Source organism: Aulonocara sp. 'chitande type north' Nkhata Bay, linkage group LG23, assembly GCF_057382095.1.
Source record: "Aulonocara sp. 'chitande type north' Nkhata Bay isolate Kocher_YH1m ecotype deep benthic linkage group LG23, A_spYH_male_GT1.1, whole genome shotgun sequence".
NCBI classification, from domain to species: domain Eukaryota; kingdom Metazoa; phylum Chordata; class Actinopteri; order Cichliformes; family Cichlidae; genus Aulonocara; species Aulonocara sp. 'chitande type north' Nkhata Bay.
Genome location: NC_141365.1, coordinates 31676077 through 31698910, shown reverse-complemented (window position 1 = coordinate 31698910; position 22834 = coordinate 31676077). Strand labels below are relative to the sequence as shown.

Below are 22834 nucleotides of genomic sequence, written 5' to 3'. Positions count from 1 at the left end.
GTGACAACTGCTGTGGCAGGTTGTTACTCAGGAGTTTAGTTTCTAAACTGTCATTGCATCACTTACCAACAGGCTATACCCATATGGAAAAGATATATATAAATCTTATAAAGTTTGTATCTGTCTTGGGTGAAACTTGTATGAAAAGCATATAAGTATGAAAACAGATATAAAATCCCTTGAAAAATTATATAATGAAACTTGTATGTTTTGGATACTTACTAAAACAATATATGAAAGTAAAGTACTTTCATGAGTGATTTACTCATGAAAGTACTTTACTTTCATGAGTAAATCATGTAAGCCTTATATGATTTACTCATGAAAGTGGCCACTTTAATGAGTAATCACATATAAGTTTTTACTATTTCTTTTCCATATGGGTATGCCCAAAAGTTATGGAATTTGACCATGTCGTGCTGCCTGTTGTTAATAATGTTAATGTCATCAGCTCCATTCGGGCAAAGGCAAAGCAACACCGAAGCTTCAGGTTGTTACTGGAGGAACGCTCTGCCGAGTATGGGGATGTCCTCCTCTATACTGAAGTCAGATGGTTAAGTCGAGGTAAGATACCAAAGTGCTTTCTTTCATTCATCTGGAAAATGAGGGAGGAGGATACCACACTATAATCTGATGAAGGGTTGCTTCTTGATCTTGCTTCCCTGACAGTTGTAACCTACAGTTACAAGGCAGAGATTAAAAAAAAAACTCTTGAGAAGTGAAACAGGGATATGAATGAATAAGTAATATCTTTGTATCTGCACTGTTTTAATTTAGTGTGAGATACATGTCTTTGCAGTGTATACAGACATACAACATGCACTTGGTGCAGTGTCCCTGTGTCTACCCAGCTGACTCAGTGAGGCTACATGTTTTTTTGTTTTGATTTTGTTCCTGCTCTCACTCTTCCTCCCTATTCCTCTGTCTCCTGACTGCCTGGGCAGAGCTCATCTCAGGCTCCCGCCATTGGCCTACGCACCTGGCTGTAATCACACACCTGAGGCTCATTACCTGGCAGTCTACGGTCTCATCACTGGACCGTTACTGACTCTCATTAGCAACAGGGCTACTAGCACTAGGTTAAAAGTAGTCAAAAAAGGCCAATTATATTTTGGACTTCAGAGGGGTAACCCAACAAATCATGAAAAACTAGGTTTAACCTTTTGTTCACGACAGTGTAAATTTAAGCATGTAACAATTAGATTTTTTTCTAACAAAAACCAGTTCAACTTAAATTAGACTTGTGTTTGTAAATGAACCACCCCGTGGTTTGTAGGTTTCTGGATTTTATAGTTACTGGGCTACATATTTATTTATTATACAGGCTATACAGTAGATTAAATCAGCATTCAAATGTGTTATTTAACTAAAGTGTTTAATTATGTGGGCTACAGAAATAATTAAGTTATAGACTATATTTATATGAAACGTGTATATTTACTGGATTTTAGTCATTTTAACCATATGTAACACCTGCATATGTGTTTTTAAAAAGGCTTTGATTTTGCCACCCCATTTGATTTCCATGCCATTCTCATGCCACCCTAAGAAAATTTCTTTAGATTCGCCCCTGGTTAGTGAAACCCAGCTTAGTGAGTTCCCTGGTGTTCTTAGCGGTAATTCTCTCATTTCCCTGGACCTGCTCCTGTGTTTCCTGAATGACTGCGCTTGTGTCTTTGGAGTGAAGCCAGTTTGCGTGAGGAGATTCGGAGTGCGGAAATGGAGCGACTGAGCGAGGAAGTGGAGCGTGTGGAGTGAATGGAGTGAGGATCAAAGAGCAAGTGTGGAGAGTGTGTTTCTTCCCTCCATCTGCTGGGGATCCCTGGAGCCCCGTCTGTCCCCTCACGTTGTATATAGTTCACATGGTGCTTTGTGTAGATAAAGACTGTTTTCTGCTTTGATTCCAAGTCTTCGTAGGAGTCCATTCAGTCAGCCCTGACACTTGCAAGTGAACTAAATATTTTTTTGATGTGTTAATGCAAAATGTAAGTTGTGGACAACATCATTTTGTAAATATTCAGGACAAACAAGCTTTTTGGGTTGTTTGAGTTGAAATTAGGTATGAAATATTAGAAAGCATGAGTAGCTCTCGGGGGGGTTGGGGATCCCTGCCTTAGAGTATCTGTTGGTAAAGCTAAAAGCTAACCATTAAAACCAGCACACATGTTAACCCTTAATAAGATTTAAAAGAAACTTATCCAGCTGTTTCAAGGTGTTTAATATGAGGAGTGAATCAGATGCACACTTAATGTAACGGCTGCTGTTATTGTGTATATATATATTTATATTCCTTCATACATTCTTATATATTTCTATACTGTGTATTGTGTATTTTGTTGTACAGTTATTTTATTGTCAACTTTAATTTATATTTTTTATCTTATTCTTTCCCAGTTAAATTTACCCTTCATTCTAATTTGTGTTGTACAGTTATTTCATTTTTAACTTTTATTTTCATATTTTACTTTATTCCTTCCTAGTTAAATTTACCCTTTTTAATTTTCATATTTATTTCCTATCTTATTCATAGCCTTTTCTTTTTTTCTTTAGGTCACGAGCAGTTGTCTAAGCATTTCACTGCATATCGTACTGTGTATGACTGTGTATGTGACAAATCAAATTTGAATTTGAATTTGAATGCAAGCCATTTATTGTGGACTGAAAGCAGGTTGTACAAAACTTAAAACAAGTACAAAATAATAAAAATGGACAATGAACCAAAAACTAGAAAACATACTAAGGCTAACAATAGTAGGATAGAACAGACACTGACAAAGGACAAGGAGAGAGAGCAACTTTATGTGCAAAGAAGGGCAATTAGGGGAAGTGGACAGATGGGGGGAGATGGGGAGGATGAGACAGTTGAACAAAGTCAAAAGCAAAACTGAACACAACACATGCAAGACTAGCAAAATAAAACAGGAAGTAGGTAATTAAAGGAACATCTAACAATATGATGGAGAATAAACAAGATATGGACAAACATGGGGACGAAAAAAACTAAAATAAGGAACAGAAGACAGAAACTTCAAGAAAAAAAGCCTTAGGCTATATAACAAAATCAACAAGAAATAACTAATAGAGATTAAAAAAAAATTTTTTTGTTTAATTATATGACTAGAAGTCAGACAGAAAAAATAAAAATGACAGAAATTGAAAGTAGAAAAACTGAAAAGGCTGGATCGAAAACTCCAGGATTCTGACAAGCTAATGAAATAAACTGGGAAATTAGCCACAGAGACCAAAACCATTTTCTTGTACCATCCTGTAACCATGTTTATTTCTGCTGTAAACTTTGAGACCGCCTCAAGTGGACATTTAAAGAATTGCAGGCTTTGGCACTTGGACATCATTTTTCAGCCCTGGAGATGACTGCTTATGGTTTACAGGTTGTATTTTACACTTCAAGTAAATCTTTGCATCACCTGCTAATTGTACAGCTTGTGGTTGGGAGCAGCAAACACAACATAGCTGCTCTCCTCCTCGAGCAGGCATATTGCCCTCCTTGGTCAATATGCCTGTTCATCATATCTTGATAATGTCAGCTCATTGAGTTACGATGATGGTGTCCTTGTTACATCTCCGAGATCGCAGAGCAGAGGGTCTTCCTCTTTCCTCTTTCCAAGTGCTTGAAGATGACTTTTGAAAAGAATTGATCCACCATGGGGATCTCCATCTGCTTTAAACATTCAAAAATGTTTGTGGGTTAACATTATTGATGGAAAAATGTGATAAGCTTGAAATATTTTATATCTTACCTGATTTTCAACTTGACTGTCTTTCTTTGGCTTCCCTGCAGGATGGACAGTTTACATGTTCAGTACGTCTGGTGATGTTTTATTTTGAAGAGGAGAGAGAACAGCTCACCTTTACAGCCTCGCATTGATATGACAGATATGATTATGACTATGATGACGAATGTGGTGATCCCAGCAGCAGAGTACACGTACGGCAACAAGGTTTCTGTATTGTCAGGAACAGAAGTCGTGCTGACTGCAAGAAAAACAGGTTTCAGTCAGTTTGGATTTAATAAAGCTACAACAACACAAATTATATAAAACCTTTCTTACCTGTGAGATTATTCTGTGTAACAGTGGTAATTTCACCATGATCTGTAAAAACAAAACAGGGAAGCTGTCTGAGATTTGAACAACAGAAAAATATCATGAGATTCAGAAAAAGTCCACTGTTCAGGGGAAAAGTAATTTGCATGAACTCCAGCAGTTCAGCAAACTGTGAGTGAACCCGTCCTAACACAAAGGGAAACCTAAAGCCACGTGTATTCATTTCATGTCTCCCTTTTACTGTCAGATATTCCACTGCTCTTAAATACTGAGCTCACACTTTCTCCTGTAAAAAGAAAACCTTTAAGAGATGATTTTGCTTTTCACCCAGAAGCAGTTTAAAAAATAGCTGTCAGATGTTTGCTGTGAGAATATCAATGTAGTTCGGTCCACCACTGGCGCCCTCTGTTTTTCACCAGTGAGAGCAGTTTCACCCTGAGCACATGTGACAGATGTAAATGAGAGTCTGTGGAGATTATTCTGCCATTGTGGGGGGGTCACACACACTGCTGAGCACTATTTTGAGTTGCTACAGTAACAGTTTTCCAAAATGGACTAGCCTGAAGTCATAATTTTTGTCTGACTTTGAATTCTGTCTTTGTAGTGCATGCTGCACTGGTGTCCGCCAAGCAGTAAATTCACGTAAGTCAGTCATCTGTGGTGTGATGGCTGCAGTTACAGCCACACATATTGGGTAATATCCACCAAACATCACAGTGCTACAATCAGTGATGGGAATAATGGTGTTAAAAGTATTGGCATTACTAACACCATTACTTTTTTCAGTAACAAGTAATCTAACTAATTATTATTTCTATCGTTACAAGGCCATTATCATTACTAGCAGAAAATGCAGTCTGGATTTTTTTCAACACACGGATGGGTGAAGCTATCTTTGTCTTACGAGGAGCTAGAGGGGCGAAACAATTGTACAAGTGCTACTGCCTGGCTGAGGAAGAATAAAGTAGTCTGTAAACTGTAAACCAATCACATGACCAATTTAAGATGACATAGCAAGAAGATGCCATGTCAACCCAAGACAACCCCAAGTCTCTATTTTTGTGTTAAAAGTGGAAACTTCAAACTATGTACCAGTTTTTAAATGTTCGGTAACAGTAAAAATATTAAACTCAGCCATGAATAGAGAAACAACAGCCTGTTCAGACTGCAATGGAGACATTTAAAGACAATAAGGATCACTTACTCTGAGCATCCAGAGTGAGGATGAGGATTGTGAAGATCAGCAAATAGAGAATGGTCCTGCATGAGTAATGTTTCATAGCAGACACTTACAGTGGGGCAAAAAAGTATTTAGTCAGCCACCGATTGTGCAAGTTCCCCCACCTAAAATGATGACAGAGGTCAGTAATTTGCACCAGAGGTACACTTCAACTGTGAGAGACAGAATGTGAAAAAAAAAATCCATGAATCCACATGGTAGGATTTGTAAAGAATTTATTCGTAAATCAGGGTGGAAAATAAGTATTTGGTCAATAACAAAAATACAACTCAATACTTTGTAACATAACCTTTGTTGGCAATAACAGAGGTCAAACGTTTACTATAGGTCTTTACCAGGTTTGCACACACAGTAGCTGGTATTTTGGCCCATTCCTCCATGCAGATCTTCTCGAGAGCAGTGATTTTTTGGGGCTGTCGCCGAGCAACACGGACTTTCAACTCCCGCCACAGATTTTCTATGGGGTTGAGGTCTGGAGACTGGCTAGGCCACTCCAGGACTTTCAAATGCTTCTTACGGAGCCACTCCTTTGTTGCCCGGGCGGTGTGTTTTGGATCATTGTCATGTTGGAAGACCCAGCCTCGTTTCATCTTCAAAGTTCTCACTGATGGAAGGAGGTTTTCAGAATCAGAATCAGAATACTTTATTGATCCCTGGGGGAAATTATTTTTTGTTACAGTGCTCCATTTTAAACCAACATTAAGACAAGATTTTGGCTCAAGATCTCACGATACATGGCCCCATTCATTCTGTCCTTAACACGGATCAGTCGTCCTGTCCCCTTGGCAGAAAAACAGCCCCATAGCATGATGTTTCCACCCCCATGCTTCACAGTAGGTATGGTGTTCTTGGGATGCAACTCAGTATTCTTCTTCCTCCAAACACGACGAGTTGAGTTTATACCAAAAAGTTCTACTTTGGTTTCATCTGACCACATGACATTCTCCCAATCCTCTGCTGTATCATCCATGTGCTCTCTGGCAAACTTCAGACGGGCCTGGACATGCACTGGCTTCAGCAGCAGAACACGTCTGGCACTGCGGGATTTGATTCCCTGCCGTTGTAGTGTGTTACTGATGGTGACCTTTGTTACTTTGGTCCCAGCTCTCTGCAGGTCATTCACCAGGTCCCCCCGTGTGGTTCTGGGATCTTTGCTCACCGTTCTCATGATCATTTTGACCCCACGGGATGAGATCTTGCGTGGAGCCCCAGATCGAGGGAGATTATCAGTGGTCTTGTATGTCTTCCATTTTCTGATGATTGCTCCCACAGTTGATTTTTTCACACCAAGCTGCTTGCCTATTGTAGATTCACTCTTCCCAGTCTGGTGCAGGTCTACAATACTTTTCCTGGTGTCCTTCGAAAGCTCTTTGGTCTTGGTCATGGCGGAGTTTGGAGTCTGACTGTTTGAGGCTGTGGACAGGTGTCTTTTATACAGATGATGAGTTCAAACAGGTGCCATTCATACAGGTAACGAGTGGGGGACAGAAAAGCTTCTTACAGAAGACGTTACAGGTCTGTGAGAGCCAGAGATTTTCCTTGTTTGAGGTGACCAAATACTTATTTTCCACCCTAATTTACGAATAAATTCTTTACAAATCCTACCATGTGGATTCATGGATATTTTTTTCACATTCTGTCTCTCACAGTTGAAGTGTACCTCTGGTGCAAATTACTGACCTCTGTCATCATTTTAAGTGGGGGAACTTGCACAATCGGTGGCTGACTAAATACTTTTTTGCCCCACTGTAGTAAACCAGCTGCCTACATGTGTAAAGCCTGTATGTGCTCTGTAGAGACAGTGCATGGTATCTGGCTGACTTCATCACTTCCTGTTTCTGATTACAGGCGTCTTTGTTAATAGTGTTAGAGTTTGTGTTTTGGAGGCTGATACACTCAGTATATATCTACCACTTGAAACTTTGGGCATTGATGAGATTAAAACAAAAGTTGTTTGTTTGTTTTTTTCATTGCTTTAGAAGAAACACAGAATGAGAATAATTTGTTATAATATTTTAAACCTAACAGATATGGAGAATATTTAATGTTTTTTTAATCGCAAAAACAATTAATTTTACATTTTGCATTTCCAAATGAACCACAAAAATTTCAAGAGCTCATTAGTCATTCATGTAATCGGAAAGTGAGTGGATAGCTTGTTGCTGTACGTGATATGTACACATAGAGCAACAAGCCTTCTGTGTTGTCAGGAGCAGTCGTGCTGACTGCAAGAAAAACAGGTTTCAGTCAGTTTGGATTCAATAAAGCTACAACAACACACATTATATAAAACCTTTCTTACCTGTGAGATTATTCTGTGTAATAGTGGTAATTTCAGCATGATCTGTAAAAAAAACAACAACAGAGAAGCTGTCTGAGGTCTGAACAACACAAAAATATCATGAGATTCAGAAAAAGTCCACTGTTCAGTGTGAGTGAAGGTTTCTTAGAGAATTATAATTGGTGAAAAATCCACACTCACCATAGACATTGACAGTGATGGCATGACCCATACTCCCTCCACCTTGACACATATACTGACCAGAGTCATGTCTGAGAATGTTCTGGAAGATCAAATAGAAGATCCATACTGATTTGTTTAAAGGTTTCAAATCTGTTTTAATGTGACTGTCTCCGCTGACATTGACGGGGACAATAGCTTCCTCAACTTTATACCAGGTGACTGTTGTTGGTGAATCATTGCAAAAAAATACTGGGCAATTAATCCAAAATTGTTGTCCAGCTGATGCATTATAAACTGTGTTGCGACGTACTCTAATTTCTGTAGAACAGTCAGAGTCACCTGCAGAAGAGAAATTATACCAAACACATGAAGAAGAACAATTAGAAATTAAGAAACGTTTGATGTTAATTTTAATTTAATTAAGAACATAAAACAATATATTACACAAGAGACTGATCAAAGGTGTTTAGACAATACATTTATATAAAGACTGTTTAATTGGACAAAACAAATAAATATATAAACAGAAATAAAAATTGTGCACATTCCTATAACCTTTCTAGAAAGATATTAAAAGTATAATGAATACTCACTGTACAAAAGAAAGAAAAAGTATAATTTGCAACAATAAGATCAAAAGAGAAGTAAACATGAGGTATGACAGACATCAAAAATGGAAAAAAAAAAATCTAGAATAAAAAGTGTCACTGGGTGACATTTATTTGATGATGTCATGACAGGCTGTGTGGCAGGCAGGCAGCAGGAGTGGTGGACCGAAAATGCAGGACTCTTGGAGACGGGACTTAAATTCAAAACCCAGCTTTTTTGCTGGAAAAAACTCTCAATCAATTAAACTCACCAAAACAAAAACAAAATCCAAAACTCTACGGACTGAATTGGAACAGCGAACCTAAACAGGAGCCAATCACACAGCAGCTAGAGGGTAGCAACATTGATGACATGACAAAGAGTAAAGGAAAACACAGGGCTTATATACCCAGGGGAGTAATCAGGGAATGGGAAACAGGAGGGAGACACAGCTGGGAGGAATTAGGGCAAACGAGACAAAGAGACGTAAAAGTGAATTCACTGACACAAGTCATGGACTTTCAATGTAAAACAAGAAACAAATAACAATGATGCAGACTGAACTAAATCTAGAATAATGATAGTGAACACAGCACAACTAAAGAATCAGAACATAAATCCTAGTACAGAAAAAAACACCAAAATATAAGAAAAAGAAAATGTTGGGTCAAAATGACCCAGAACTGTGACAGGAAAAGTAATTTGCATGAACTCCAGCAGTTCAGCAAACTGTGAGTGAACCCATCCTAACACAAAGGGAAACCTAAAGCCATGTGTATTAATTTAATGTCACTGCTCTTAAAAACTGAGCTCACACTCTCACTACAAGATCCACCAGCAGGTGTCACGGAGCCGTTTATCATATGACAGAAAAACTGGAAGTTTAAACTTCTGTGACAGCACGTATCATTACTGTCCTCTAGAAAACCTTTAAGAAATCATTTGCTTTTCATTTTGTACCAAATAATTTTATGTTGAGAAGAATAAGATAAACCCTGAGGATTCACAGTAGTTTAAAAAAGAGCTGTGAGATTTTTCCTGTGAGAATATCAGTATAGGCAGGTCCACCACTGATGTCCTGTGTTTTTCACAGATGGTTTGGTGGAGGGTCAGTGGTGGAAGGAACGATGACTAAATCTGGGAGTTAAATTCTTGCACCCACTATCAGATTCTACACTGGTGCAGTGGGTCCTGGGTTCCTCCTAGTCAACAACAGTACCCGGCCTTATGTGGCGAGAGTTTGCACATGAGAGGATGAAAGAATTTGCACCACTGACTGGCCTCCACACCAACCTGACATAAATCCAACAGAACACCTGTGTAACATTATGTTTCAGTCCATCTTACACCACCAGGTTGCAGAGGTGTGGACTCGAGTCACATGACTTGGACTCGAGTCAGACTCGAGTCATTAATTTTATGACTTTAGACTTGACTTGAAATAATGTTCTAAGACTTGTGACTTGACTTGGACTTTTACACCAATGACTTGGGACTTGAATTGGACTTGAACCGGTTTACTTGAAAAGACTTGATATTTTACCCCAAATATAAAATTTAACATGCATATTATATAGAGATTGAAAATGTGACGTCATTTACGGGTAGAACCGCAAAGGATTCTGGGAACTCGTGGCAAGCGGTACTAGCGCACGCAGGCTTTCAATTGAAACCAGTCACACAGCGATAAAAAGAAACACAAAAATGTCAAGAAGCTGTTGTATTATTAACTGCAATAGCTGGTCGCATGACAGCCACGGGAAGCCGACGGGTAAAGAGATCGGTTGTTATCGGATTACGTCATTGAAGAGAAATTGTTCGAGCCATGTTTCCGAAGTGACAAAGATGCGACTGGATTGCAGCCATTCAAAGACCAATTATAACGTCCCAGAACACTCCAGCTCACAGGTTAGTCTGCTCCAAGCATTTCCACAAAGGTCAGTCTGCTGTTGTAGTTAATGCGTCATTTTTCTTAACATAATTGGTGATATAGGTTACAAGCAAGTCTGGCGCTGAACAGAAATTGTCGCGCTATGCTCCTATGTTTATTGTGCATAAATAGTGAATTGTCCTGACAGAATATTGTGTTTCGCTTCTGTTATTATGGTACATTGACAAAAACATATACTTTTATTCACAGGGTAAAACAGTTGTTTTGTATCACTAATTGTCCAGTACGATTACAGCATACAGTATTGTTGTCACTGCTACATTTCTGTGATGCTACCAGAAATTATTTCCACTGCTAATTAACTACCGTTGAGCTCAAAGGTCCTATTAATAAACGGTTAACGAATGTGTATTTATGACGACGATTTGTGAGACTGGTAAACTTATGATACGTACGATGGTCTTTACTTTCTACACGGTGCATTTCAAGGTCCTGCACCCATCCGTCGGTAAACTGTACCTGGGCTTGTTGCAGTGACCGGAAGTTACTAAACTTCATGAGTGTATGCACTCACTCCAAGAAGCGTATAATTATAAATATGCATATAAATATGCTACGATGAGATAGCTGACTTCATCTAACTAGCAAATGTTTTCCAGGCTACGTTGGTGATGCAGTTTTTTTTTTAATTATATTTTTTTTAAAATATCATTTATTTATGTATGATATTTTTGTCATGCGATTTTAAAGCCGGTCCTACAAGCGCATCCAAGAATAACATGCAGCTTATCTCAGAACTGTCGGTGAAAATTATTCTTGGAGCTAGGTTTAATTGAGCTGCATTTTAAAGAGGTGCAATTTCACAATTTGTGTATATTTTCTAAGTTCACTATTTTGTCATGTGTTGAGAAAAACACAGATTTAAAAATTACATGGGTCTAATATTTACATTTAGCATATAACTGCAACATGCTTTTTTTCGTTTTTTTTTTTTTAAAGACTCGAAAGGACTTGAAATTCAAAATTTCAGACTTGTGACTTTACTTGGGCTTTTACACCAGTGACTTGAGACTCGACTCTGACTTGCCTGACATTACTTGAGACTTGACTTGAGACTTGAGGATAAAGACTTGAGACTTACTTGAGACTTGCAAAACAATGACTTGGTCCCACCTCTGCCAGGTTGCACCTAAGACTGTCCAGGGACTCAGTGATGGCCTGGTCCAGATCTGGGTGCAGATCCCCAGGACACCATTCCTTCCTCAGGAGCATGCCCCGATGGTGTCTGGCATACATTCAAACATGTGGGGGGTGGGGGTCACACAAACCGCTAAGCACTATTTTGAGTTGCTACAGTAACAGTTTGCCAAAATGGACTAGCCTGAAGTCATAATTTTTGTCTGACTTTGAATTCAGCCTTTGTAGGTCGATAATTTTCATCTCCAGTACAAAATGTGGCATCCTTGTTATTCCTAACACACTACCCAGTCCATAGTTTTCCCCATTGAGATTTGTTGCATTTTCAAAGTTTTCCTTTAATTTGTTTTTAGCTGTATAGTTTAGAAATGACTATGCACTCCAATCTTAACTAGTGCACAGAAAATGTTTCACAGGTTTGTGTCCACCACACAGTAAATTCAGGGAAGCAAGTCATCTGTGGCGCATCTGTGGTTTGACACTTTGCTGCTCTGGGGTCTGAGTTGGAACCAATTCTTTCTTTTAAAACAAGTTTCATGTTCAAATTTCTGAACGTTAAAGGCTGGGTATTTTTATGATTCGCTCAAAATGTACAAAAAGAGGCTAAATATGAGGTGAAACAGCTGCATTGTGACGTTTAATGAGTTTCTGTTATGTCAGAAAAGTTGAGGAAAAAATATTCAGATTTTATATTGATTCAAGATTGGTACAGTAAGTGGATGGTATTGTTTTAGTAATTAAAAATGTATTTTATCAAAAGCGGGTGTGAATGTGAATGCAAATTGTTGCCTGTGTCTGTGTTAGCCCTGCGGCAGTCTGGCAACCTGTCCAGGGTGCACCCTGCCTCTCGCCCCAGGTCGGCAGGGTTCCAGCCCCCGCAACCCTGAAAAGGGATAAGCAGAAGCGAATAGATGGATGGATGAATATTAAAACATCCAGAAAACCTCTAAAGATCGTCCACATGTGTGAACTCAACTAAAATCTCCAGCATAGCATCAAAGACCATTTTACAGTGTCTTGTTTTGTCCTTCATGTTGAGGCTTTCTTTGAAGGCGGAAGGTTTGAAGGCTGCGCGGTCAAGCCTTTCAACGTGTCCTTTTCAATTACTATAAAAACTACTAGATGCCTGCTTTGGGTTTTTGTGTATAGCAAAAGATAAAGGATATTTTAAACCTTTTACAGCTGATTTCCACAATTTTCGATCTGTAACAGTAAAATTTTTAAACTCAGCCGTGAACAGAGAAGCAGACGTGTTCAGACTGAAATGGAGCTATTTAAAATGAATAAGAATCACTTACTCTCAGCATCCGGAGTGAGGATGAGGACTGTGAAGATCAGCAAATAAAGGATGGTCCTGCACAAGTAATGTTTCATGGCAGACATTTAAGTAACCAGCTGTCTACGTGGTTAAAACCTGTTTGTGCTCTGTATGTGACAGTACATTGTATGTGGTTGACTTCACTTCCTGCTTCTGATTACAGGGGTCTTTAGATGCATACTGGTGTTAAAGTTTGTGCTTTTGAGGCTGGTGCACCCAGTATATACCTAACACTGGCAACATTGGAGCAGCACACAGGAAAAACACACTGAGATAAAACCTTTAGTAAGAAAGTCCATTTGCAAGAGAAAAACACAAATCAAGAGACTGTCTTTTTCTGTCAGAGTGTTATTATTTTTGCTAATTTCTGGCTAACTCTATACTTATGCATTTTAAAAGTCCTTCATGCAGGTGGTGCATCTATATAAATACTTCTTTCACGTCTCAGTCTTTTGCATTTGTTGGCAACAATCACCTTACATCTTCATCTCTAGCTACACTGGCCATTGTGATCTCACCCACAGGTTTGAGGTCTGTTGTTTTGAATTCTTGACTTTTTGAAAGGTGCCGTTTTGTTGTTTGTTTGTTTATTTATGTATTTTTAACAGAGTGTGACCATATTCAGTTCACAGGATTAGGCAGACTAGCTCATTTAGTTAGGCTAGCTTGATTAGTAAAATGCTTATCCCTGTGACACTAGATAGCATGGTACCTTTAGCTAACTTAAAAAAACATTCTTAAAATAAAAGGAACTTTCTGGAAAATCTGGACAGCATACTTCTTAGAGCAGGAGCCTCCAACATGTTGTTCCTTTTCAAATACATTTCAAAACTTGTGTAGTCAAATTTGATTGGTCAATCATCAAACCAACTTATATGTACGAGGAATCAAATTCATAGTTTTTCTATCAAATGATTATTTGACAATTAGGTGTCAAACAGTTGCAATGCTGTCAAACTTGATGAGTCAGTTTTGATGGGCAGTACGAAGAAGGTCAATGCCGCGACAGAGGCCTTGTTGAAAGTGGCAAATCACTCAATGAAGCACTAGAAGCCCTTCACTGATGGCAGGATTGTAAAGGAAACTATGACTGCATGGCTGAAACGTTATTAGGTGACTGGCAAGGAGTATGTCTGCACTGTCTGCAGATGCATTAAAACTGCCGGAATTGGACGTGCAGAGGCGCAAATCATTTTAAATCCAGTGTGCTGAGTCTGTCGACTCCAGTGATACAGCCCAGCTGGCTGTTTTCATTCAGATGATGTTTGGTGACTTTTTTACTTCCACTGAAAACTACAAGTAGAGGAGCAGATATTTACAACCACTGAAGGACTACTTTGTAGGAAAAAAAAGATCCCTGTTGAAAACCTGGTGTCTGTGAAAACTGATGGAGCACCTGCTGTGACTCAGGATTTAATTGGACCCGGACTTTCTTAAGTTTCTAAACTATCATTGCATCACTTACCAACAGGCTCTATGCCCATAAATGATGGAATTTGACCATGTCATGCTGCCTGTTGTTAATAATGTTAATGTCATCAGCTCCATTCGAGCAAAGGCAAAGCAACACCAAAGCTTCAAGTTGTTCCTGGAGGAACGCTCTGCCAAGTATAGGGATCTCCTCCTCCACACAGAATTAGACGGTTAAGTCGGGTTAGATACTGAAATGCTTTCTTTCATTGATCGGTGAAACCGAGGCTTTTATGGAAGTGAGGAAGGAGGATACCACACTATTATCTGATATTACCCGAGTTGCTGCTTGATCTTGGTTTCCTGACAGATGTGACTGAGAGAGAAAATTAACCGCCTGAACCTACAGATACAAGGCAAAGATAAAAACATATTTAGTGTGAATGCTTTTGAGAAATGAAACAAGCACATGTAACGAAATCATAATTGAATAAATAATATCTGTGTATTTGTAATTGCATTGTTTTGTTTTGACAGCATTGTTTTAATTTAGTAGTGCAAGATACATTTCTTTGTAGTGTATACAGACATAAAACATGCACTTGCAAGTGAACTAAATATTTTTGTGATGTTAATGCAACTTTTAAGTTGTGGATACCAACATTTTTGTAAATGTTCAGGAAAAACAAGCTTATTCGGTTGGTTTGTGTTGAAATGAAACATTTGAAAGGATGAGTAGCTCTCAGAGGGGAAAAAGGTTGGAGACCCCTACCTTAGAGTGTCTGCTGCTGAAGCTGAAAGCTAAACATTAAAAAACAGCACACACGTTAACCCTTAATAAGATTTAAAAGAAACTTATCCAAAAGCTGTTTCAAGGAGTTTAATGTTAGGAGTGAAGAGGCAGACTGAATGGAACTGAAAGCAAGTCATTTATTGTGAGCTGTACAAAACTTAAAACAAGTACAAAATAATAAAAATGAAAACAATAAACTTAATGAAACCAGAACCTAGAAAACATACTAAGGCTAGCAATACCAGGATAGAACAGACACTGACAAAGGACAAGAGAAGACAGCAGCTTTATATACAAAGAAGGGCAATTAGGGGAAGTGGAGACAGTTGAACAGAGTCAAAAGCAAAACTGAACACAACACATGCAAGACCAGCAAATTAAAGGAACATCTAACACTGTAAAGGAGAATAAACAAGATACGGGCAAACATGGGGACGAACAAAACCTGAAATATGCAAGAGAATACAAACAAGCTAAAACCATGGACAGAAGACAGAAACTACAAGTAAAAAGACCTGAGGCTACTGATTTAAAAAAAACTACAACAAAGAATAACTAATACATCTGCACAGCAGTGCTGATTTTCTAACACTGGAAAATAACTCAAAATGTTAGAAATATTCCAGTGTTAGAAAATCAGCACTGATCAGTGTTAGCCATTGTTAATCTTCAAAACTGACTAGGTTACTTTTAAACATATAACACTGTCAAAAGTGTTAATTTAACACTCAACAGTGTTTAACACTCAGAGGTGTGGGCCCATATAGACACTCTCCAGTGTTAATTTAACACTGGAGATTTTGCTGTGTGTGAAGGTTCTCAGTCATCCAGGTCATCGTAGTCAAAGGAGCTTGCAAAGAAAAGCGTCTGGACTTCTTTAAGTTACTTGAAGACGTTTCACCTCTCATCCGAGAAGCTTCTTCAGAACTAACCCTAACCCTAACCCTTCTTCAGAACTGAAGAAGCTTCTCGGATGAGAGGTGAAACGTCTTCAAGTAACTTAAAGAAGTCCAGACGCTTTTCTTTGCAAGCTCCTTTGACAATAACTAATACAGATACAAAACCAAAATACGACTACAACAAGAGTCAGACAGAAAAATTAAAAATAACAGAAAATGAAAATAGAAAAACTGAAAAGGCTGGATCGAAAACTCCAGGATCATGACAAGCTAATGAAATAAACTGGGAAATTAGCCAAAAAAACAGAAGCATTCTCTTGTATCATCATTTTATCTATAAGGACTGGCTTTTGGACACAGCCTCAAGTAAACATTTAAGGATCTGCAGGCTTTGGCACTTGGACATCTTTTTTCAGCCCTGGAGATGACTGCTTATGGTTTACAGGTTGTATTTTGCACTTCAAGAGAATCTTTGCATCACCTGCTAATTGTACAGCTCGTGGTTGAGAGCAGCATACACAACAGATCTGTTCCTCTGTCTCTCTGCCCACGCGGATTGGTCAATATGCCTTCTCATTATCTCTTGATAATGTCATCTCAATGTGTTGCATTGATGGTGTTCTTCCCTTGTTACATCTCCGAGATTGCAGAGCAGAGGGGCCTCCTCTTTCCAAGTGCTCAAAGATTACTTTTGAAAAGAACTGATCCACCATGGGGATCTCCACCTGCTGTAAACATCCAAAAATGTTTGTGGGGAAAACTATTGATGAAAAAATGTGATAAGCTTGAAATATTTTATATCTTACCTGATTTTCAGCTTGACTGTCTTTCTTTGGCTTCCCTGCAGGATGGACAGTTTACATGTTTAGTATTCAGTATGTCTGGTGATGTTTTATTTTGAAGAGGCGAGAGAACAGCTCACCTTTACAGCCTCGCATTGATATGACAGATATGATTATGACTATGATGACGAATGTGGCGATCCCAGCAGCAGAGTACACGTACAGCAACAAGGTTTCTGTATTTTCAGGAGCAGAAGTCGTGCTGACTGCAAGAAAAACAGGTTTCAGTCAGTTTGGATTTAATAAAGCTACAAAAACACAAATTATATAAAATCTTTCTTACCTCTGACATTATTCTGTGTAATAGTGGTAATTTCAGCATGATCTGTAAAAAAAAAAACAAAACAGAGAAGCTGTCTGAGGTCTGAACAACACAAAAATATCATGAGATTCAGAAAAAGTCCACCGTTCAGTGTGAGTGAAGGTTTCTTAGAGAAGTATAATTAGTGAAAAATCCACACTCACCATAGACATTGACAGTGATGGGATGACCCATATTCCCTCCATTTGACACTGATACTGACCAGAGTCATGTCTGAGAATGTTCTGGAACATCAAATAGAAGATCCCTGCTGACTTGTTTAAAGGTTTCCACTCTGTTTTAATGTGACTGTCTCCGCTGACATTGACGGGGACAATAGCTTCCTCAACTTTATACCAGGTGACTGTTGTTGGTGAATCATTGCAAAAAAATACTGGGCAATTAATCCTAAGTTGATGTCCAGCTGATGCATTATAAACTGTGTTGTAGAACAGTCAGAGTCACCTGCAGAAGAGAAATTATACCAAACACATAAAGAAGAACAATTAGAAATTAAGAAATGTTTGATGTTAATTTTAATTTAATTAGAACATAAAGCAATATATTACACAAGAGACTGATCAAAGGTGTTTAGACAATACATGTATATAAAGACTGTTTAATTGAAGACTAATAAATATATAAACATATCCATCATATTGCAACAATAAGATCAAAATAGAAGTAAACATGAGGTATGACAAACAGTAAGAATGGGGGAAAAAAAAGATTAAAAAGAAAAATCACTTTGTGACATTTATTTGATGTTCAGTGGAAAAGTAATTTGCATGAACTCCAGCAGTTCAGCAAACTGTGAGTGAACCCGTCCTAACACAAAGGGGAACCTAAAGCCATGTGTATTAAATTCATGTCTACCTTTTACTGTCAGATATTCCACTGCTCTTAAATACTGAGCTCACGGTCTCACTACAAGATCCACCAGCAGGTGTCCCGGAGCCGTTTATCATATGACAGAAAAACTGGAAGTTTAAACTTCTGAGTTTTCAGGACAGCACCTATCATAACTGTCCTGTAGAAAACCTTTAAGAGATGATTTTGCTTTTCACTTTGTTCCATTTGAGAGGCAGAACATAAAATCAGAAGCTTCAGAGGAGTTTAAAAAATAGCTGTGAGATTTTTTTCTGTGATAATATGAGTATAAGCCGGTCCACCACTGGTGACCTGTGTTTTTGACAGATGAGAGCAGCTTCACCCTCAGCACTGTCCGGTATGCATACAAGCACGTGGGGGTCACACAAACTGCTGAGTACCATTTTGAGTTGCTGCAGTGACAGTTTGCTAAAATGGACTAGGTCTGAAGCAAATGGTTTTTTAATTGGATTTTCAATCTGTCTTTGAATTCGGCCTTTGTAGGTCGATAATCGTCATCTTCATTACACAATGTGGCATCCTTTCATTCCTAACACGTTACCCAGTCCACATATTTCCCATTGAGATCTGATGAATTTTCAGTTTTCCTTTAATGTTGTTAGCTACAGATTAGAAATGACTGTGCACCCCATTTACCAAAATTACTAAAGTAATCTTAACTAGTGTTCAAATTTTTAAATATTAGAGGCTGGGTGTCTTTATGATTGGATCACAATGTTCAAAAAAAGAAGCTAAATATGAGGTGAAACAGCTACACTGTGACATTTCGTGAGATTCTGTAATGACAGAAAAGTTATAGAAAAAAATTATATTGATTCAAGATTAGCATAGTAAGTGGATGGTATTGTTTTAGTAATACTAACATATCCAGAAAACCTCTAAAGATCGTCCACATGTATGAACGCAACGAAAATCTCCAGCATAGCATCAAAGACCATTTCACTGCGTCTTGTTTTGTCCTTCATGTTGAGGCTTTCTTTGAAGGCGGAAGGTTTGAAGGCTGCGCGGTCAAGCCTTTCAGCATAACCTGTAAATTACTATGAAAAAATATTAGTTGCCTGCTTTGGATTATTGTGTATAGCAAAAGGTAAAGGATATTTTAAACCTTTTACAGCTGATTTCCACAATGTTTGAACTGTAACAGCAAAAATATTTAAACTCAGCCGTGAACAGAGAAACAAAGACGTGTTCAGACTGAAATAGAGCATTTAAAATGAATAAGAATCACTTAATCTCAGCATCTGAAGTGAGGATGAGGACTGTGAAGATCAGCGAATAAAGGATGGTCCTGCACGAGTATGTTAGGAGGTGGTGGGTAGGTGTACTGTTGTTGTTTGGGTTTTGTTTTCCTTTTGGTTATAGGTAGGCGAGGCGGGGCTTGATGGCATTCCAACACACCTGCGACGCATCGGACGTCATCAGTGAGCGCTTTTAGGGAGCAGAGTCACGGACGTCTGGTGTTGGAGTATTATCGCTGTCACAAGTGGTAACGAGTTAGCACAGGCTGCATCTGTTGATTTTACGCTGTGGAGCTGTATGTTTTAAAGGATCCACGTTTCGCCTACTTTTCTTTGTCTTAGCCTGTTCCATCGCCTGCCCGCCTACCTAGGATTTTGTGTTGGCTATTCTGGATCCGCGACGGAGTGCTACGTACCATCAGGCGGCGATCACCGCAGCGGCTGTGGTTTGGGGTGGTCAAGTAAGCTCTCCAACTCTCTCCGTCCACTTGTGTTTAACGTTCGGCTATCAACGGTATGCCATAAACCCTGTTTTGTTCCCTGTTGTCAGGTAGCTCCGGTGCGTCTGCTACCTACCTGTATGCTTCGGCTCCATCTCATCGCCTCGGTGTTTTCCTGCTGGCACATTTTTATTTATCACTGTATATAGCCCTTTCCCTTGTAAATATTCCCCCTTACTCGTGTATATAAAAACTTGCATCACAAACTATTCTGCGTCCGTGTGTGTTTCTGCCACGTAATCCATCTGTGTAATCCAGCTAACCTAACAGAATACTCCGACCATTTTTGATGGATTCGGCAGAACACACAGGTCCCGCGTCCGGCGATTTACTCCAGAAACACGAGGAGTCTTTGTCTAGTTTGTCTCGGCAGTTGGCGGCGTCCGAGCAATGGGCAGGCCGAGTTAATGAGACCCTGTCGGCCATTCAAGAGACTTTGGCTCGGCTAGTTCCTCCTACTGCTCCCGTTGTTCCTGCTCCCCCGCCCATACCGTCTGCCTCACTGAGTGTGGGCTCTGTTCGTGACCCCGCTCCCCCGGCTCTGGTGCCTTTTACGGGAGAGTTGGGCCGTTGCGGGGGTTTTTTGATTCAGGTTTCTCTGCTTTTTCAGCGTTATCCCCAAGCGTTTTCCAATGATGCTGTTAAGATTTCTCATGTTATCGGTGCCCTTCGTGATCATGCTTTGGACTGGGCCGAGGCTTATCTCGCTTTGCATCCCGTGGAGACTGTCACGTATGAGCAGTTTGTTCAGGATTTTCACTACCCCCTGCGCTCGGACGAGGCCGCGCGGCAACTGCACGGGCTCCGCCAAGGGGGCCGGTCGGTGGCGGAGTTTTCTATTGATTTCCGGGTTAAAGCCGCGGAGACGGGGTGGGGTGAGGACGCGTTGCGCGGGGCTTTCGCCATTGGATTGGACGATCACATGAAGGATGAGCTCGCCACTCGTGACGAACCGGAGAGTTTCGAGGCTCTAGTTAATCTGGCTATTCGTATCGATAATCGCCTTCGCGAGCGTGAGAGGGAGAGGGGTGGCCGGGTCTGTGCTGGAAGTGCTGAGCGCGCCGCGGTGCGCACAATATTCCGTCCTCCTCCTCCCGGTCCGGCCCGCGCACGGTCTCCTCCGGCGTCTGCCGCTGAGGAGCCTATGCAGTTGGGTCGTACACGGCTGACGCTGGAGGAGCGTCGGAGGCGGTTTGAGGGACGGTTGTGTTTGTATTGTGGCCAGTCGGGCCATTTTGTGTCCACCTGCCCGTTGCGGTCAAAAGGCGGTGCCCACCAGTAACTGTGGGGGTACTGGTGGGTGGCACTTCCTCTCTTTCCCAAATTCCCCGCATGCAACTTCCTGCTGTCGTTAATGCCGCGTCTGGCGCTTTCTCTACTAACGCGCTTTTGGATTCTGGCGCTGAGCAGAATTTTATTGACGGCGGTCTCACGAGGCGCCTCGGGATTAAGACTATACCCTTGCGGGTTCCCGTCTCTGTTGTGGCTCTCACCGGTCAGTTGCTGCCCTCCGTCACTCATGAGACTGAACCGGTTTCGTTGATTCTTTCTGGTAATCATCGTGAGGTTCTTCGTTTTTTTGTTTTTTCCTCCCCGGAGTCTCCCATCGTTTTAGGTTATCCGTGGTTCGAGCGTCATAATCCTCATATCAATTGGTCCTCCCGTCGCATTGAGAGTTGGAGTAGCCACTGCTTGTCTCACTGTTTACAGTCTGCTCTTCCGCCTTCGCCTGTCTGCTCGTCTAAGCTGGCGCCCGAGGAGGTGGATCTTTCGTCTGTACCCGAACAATATCATGATCTGGGGGCGGTTTTCAGTAAACGCTGTGCGCTCTCGCTTCCCCCCCATCGCCCTTATGATTGTGGCATTGAACTGTTACCTGGAGCTCCTTTGCCCACCAGCCGGCTGTATAACCTCTCTGGTCCAGAGAAGGCAGCCATGGAGAGGTATATTACGGAGTCACTGGAGGCGGGCCTGATTCGTCCATCGTCTTCGCCGTTGGCGGCGGGTTTTTTCTTTGTGGATAAGAAGGATGGATCTCTCCGACCCTGCATTGATTTTTGGGGTCTTAATGACATTACTGTGAAGAACTAATATCCTCTTCCCCTGATCTCTTCTGCTTTTGAACCTTTACAGGACGCGGTCATTTTTACGAAGCTGGACCTTCGCAATGCGTACCATCTGGTGCGCATGCGCCAGGGAGATGAGTGGAAGTCGGCCCTTAACACTCACCGTGGTCATTACGAATACTTGGTAATGCCTTTTGGTCTGACGAATGCGCCGGCAGTGTTTCAGGCGTTGATTAATGATGTGCTTCGGGACTTTTTGAATCGGTGTGTGTTCGTTTATTTGGATGACATCCTTGTTTTTTCGCGGTCGTTTGAGGACCATGTTCAGCAGGTGCGCAGCGTTTTGCAGCGCCTCCTGGAAAACAAACTTTTTGTGAAAGCGGAGAAGTGTGAGTTTCATGCTCATTCTGTGTCGTTCCTGGGCTATGTCTTTGCTAAGGGGCGGGTGGGGCCGGATCCTGGCAAAATCAGGGCGATTGCTGATTGGCCGACTCCTTCCTCGTGCAAACACCTGCAGAGGTTTTTGGGGTTTGCTAATTTTTATCGCCGATTTATTAAGAACTTCAGTCAGATCACCCTTCCGCTCACCCGGCTTACGTCCTCGGCTCGAGTTTTCTGTTGGTCTCCTGAGGCCGAGCAGGCGTTTGCTCGGTTGAAGGAGTTGTTTTGTTCCGCGCCCGTTCTCGCCCACCCGGATGGTGCCAGACAGTTTGTGGTGGAGGTGGATGCTTCTGATGTGGGTGCGGGGGCGGTGTTGTCGCAGCGCTCGTCCGATGATGGCCGTCTCCATCCGTGCGCATTTTTTTCGCGGCAGTTTTCTCCGGCTGAGCGGAACTATGACGTGGGTAATCGTGAGCTGCTGGCGGTTAAGCTGGCTTTGGAGGAGTGGCGTCACTGGTTGGAGGGGGCGGAACAGCCGTTTGTGGTTTGGACGGACCATAGGAACCTCTCTTATATTCAGAGTGCGAAGCGGCTTAACTCCAGGCAGGCCAGGTGGCAGCTGTTTTTTTTTTTTTAGCCGGTTCCATTTTACGATCTCGTTTCGCCCAGGTTCTCGCAATGTTAAGCCGGACGCTTTGTCCCGTCAGTTTTCCCCCGCGTCTGAGTCTACGGGGGTGGTTCCGATCATCCC

At 40.8% G+C, this 22834-nt stretch overlaps 1 protein-coding gene and 1 pseudogene across 1 annotated transcript; both read right to left on the bottom strand.

Moving 5' to 3' along the window:
- Positions 1-2478: 2478 nt before the first annotated feature.
- Positions 2479-12827, bottom strand: LOC147302221 (B- and T-lymphocyte attenuator-like). Its single transcript, XM_086283436.1, has 7 exons — positions 12743-12827; positions 7787-8107; positions 7607-7648; positions 4071-4112; positions 3868-3993; positions 3759-3793; positions 2479-3679 (listed from the first exon to the last, which is right to left on the bottom strand). The coding sequence occupies exons 1-7, from the start codon at positions 12825-12827 to the stop codon at positions 3575-3577; spliced, it is 756 nt and encodes a 251-aa protein (XP_086139562.1). The 3' UTR covers positions 2479-3574.
- Positions 12828-15354: 2527 nt separating this feature from the next.
- Positions 15355-17459, bottom strand: LOC147302220 (B- and T-lymphocyte attenuator-like; annotated as a pseudogene).
- Between the last annotated feature and the right edge of the window lie 5375 nt (positions 17460-22834).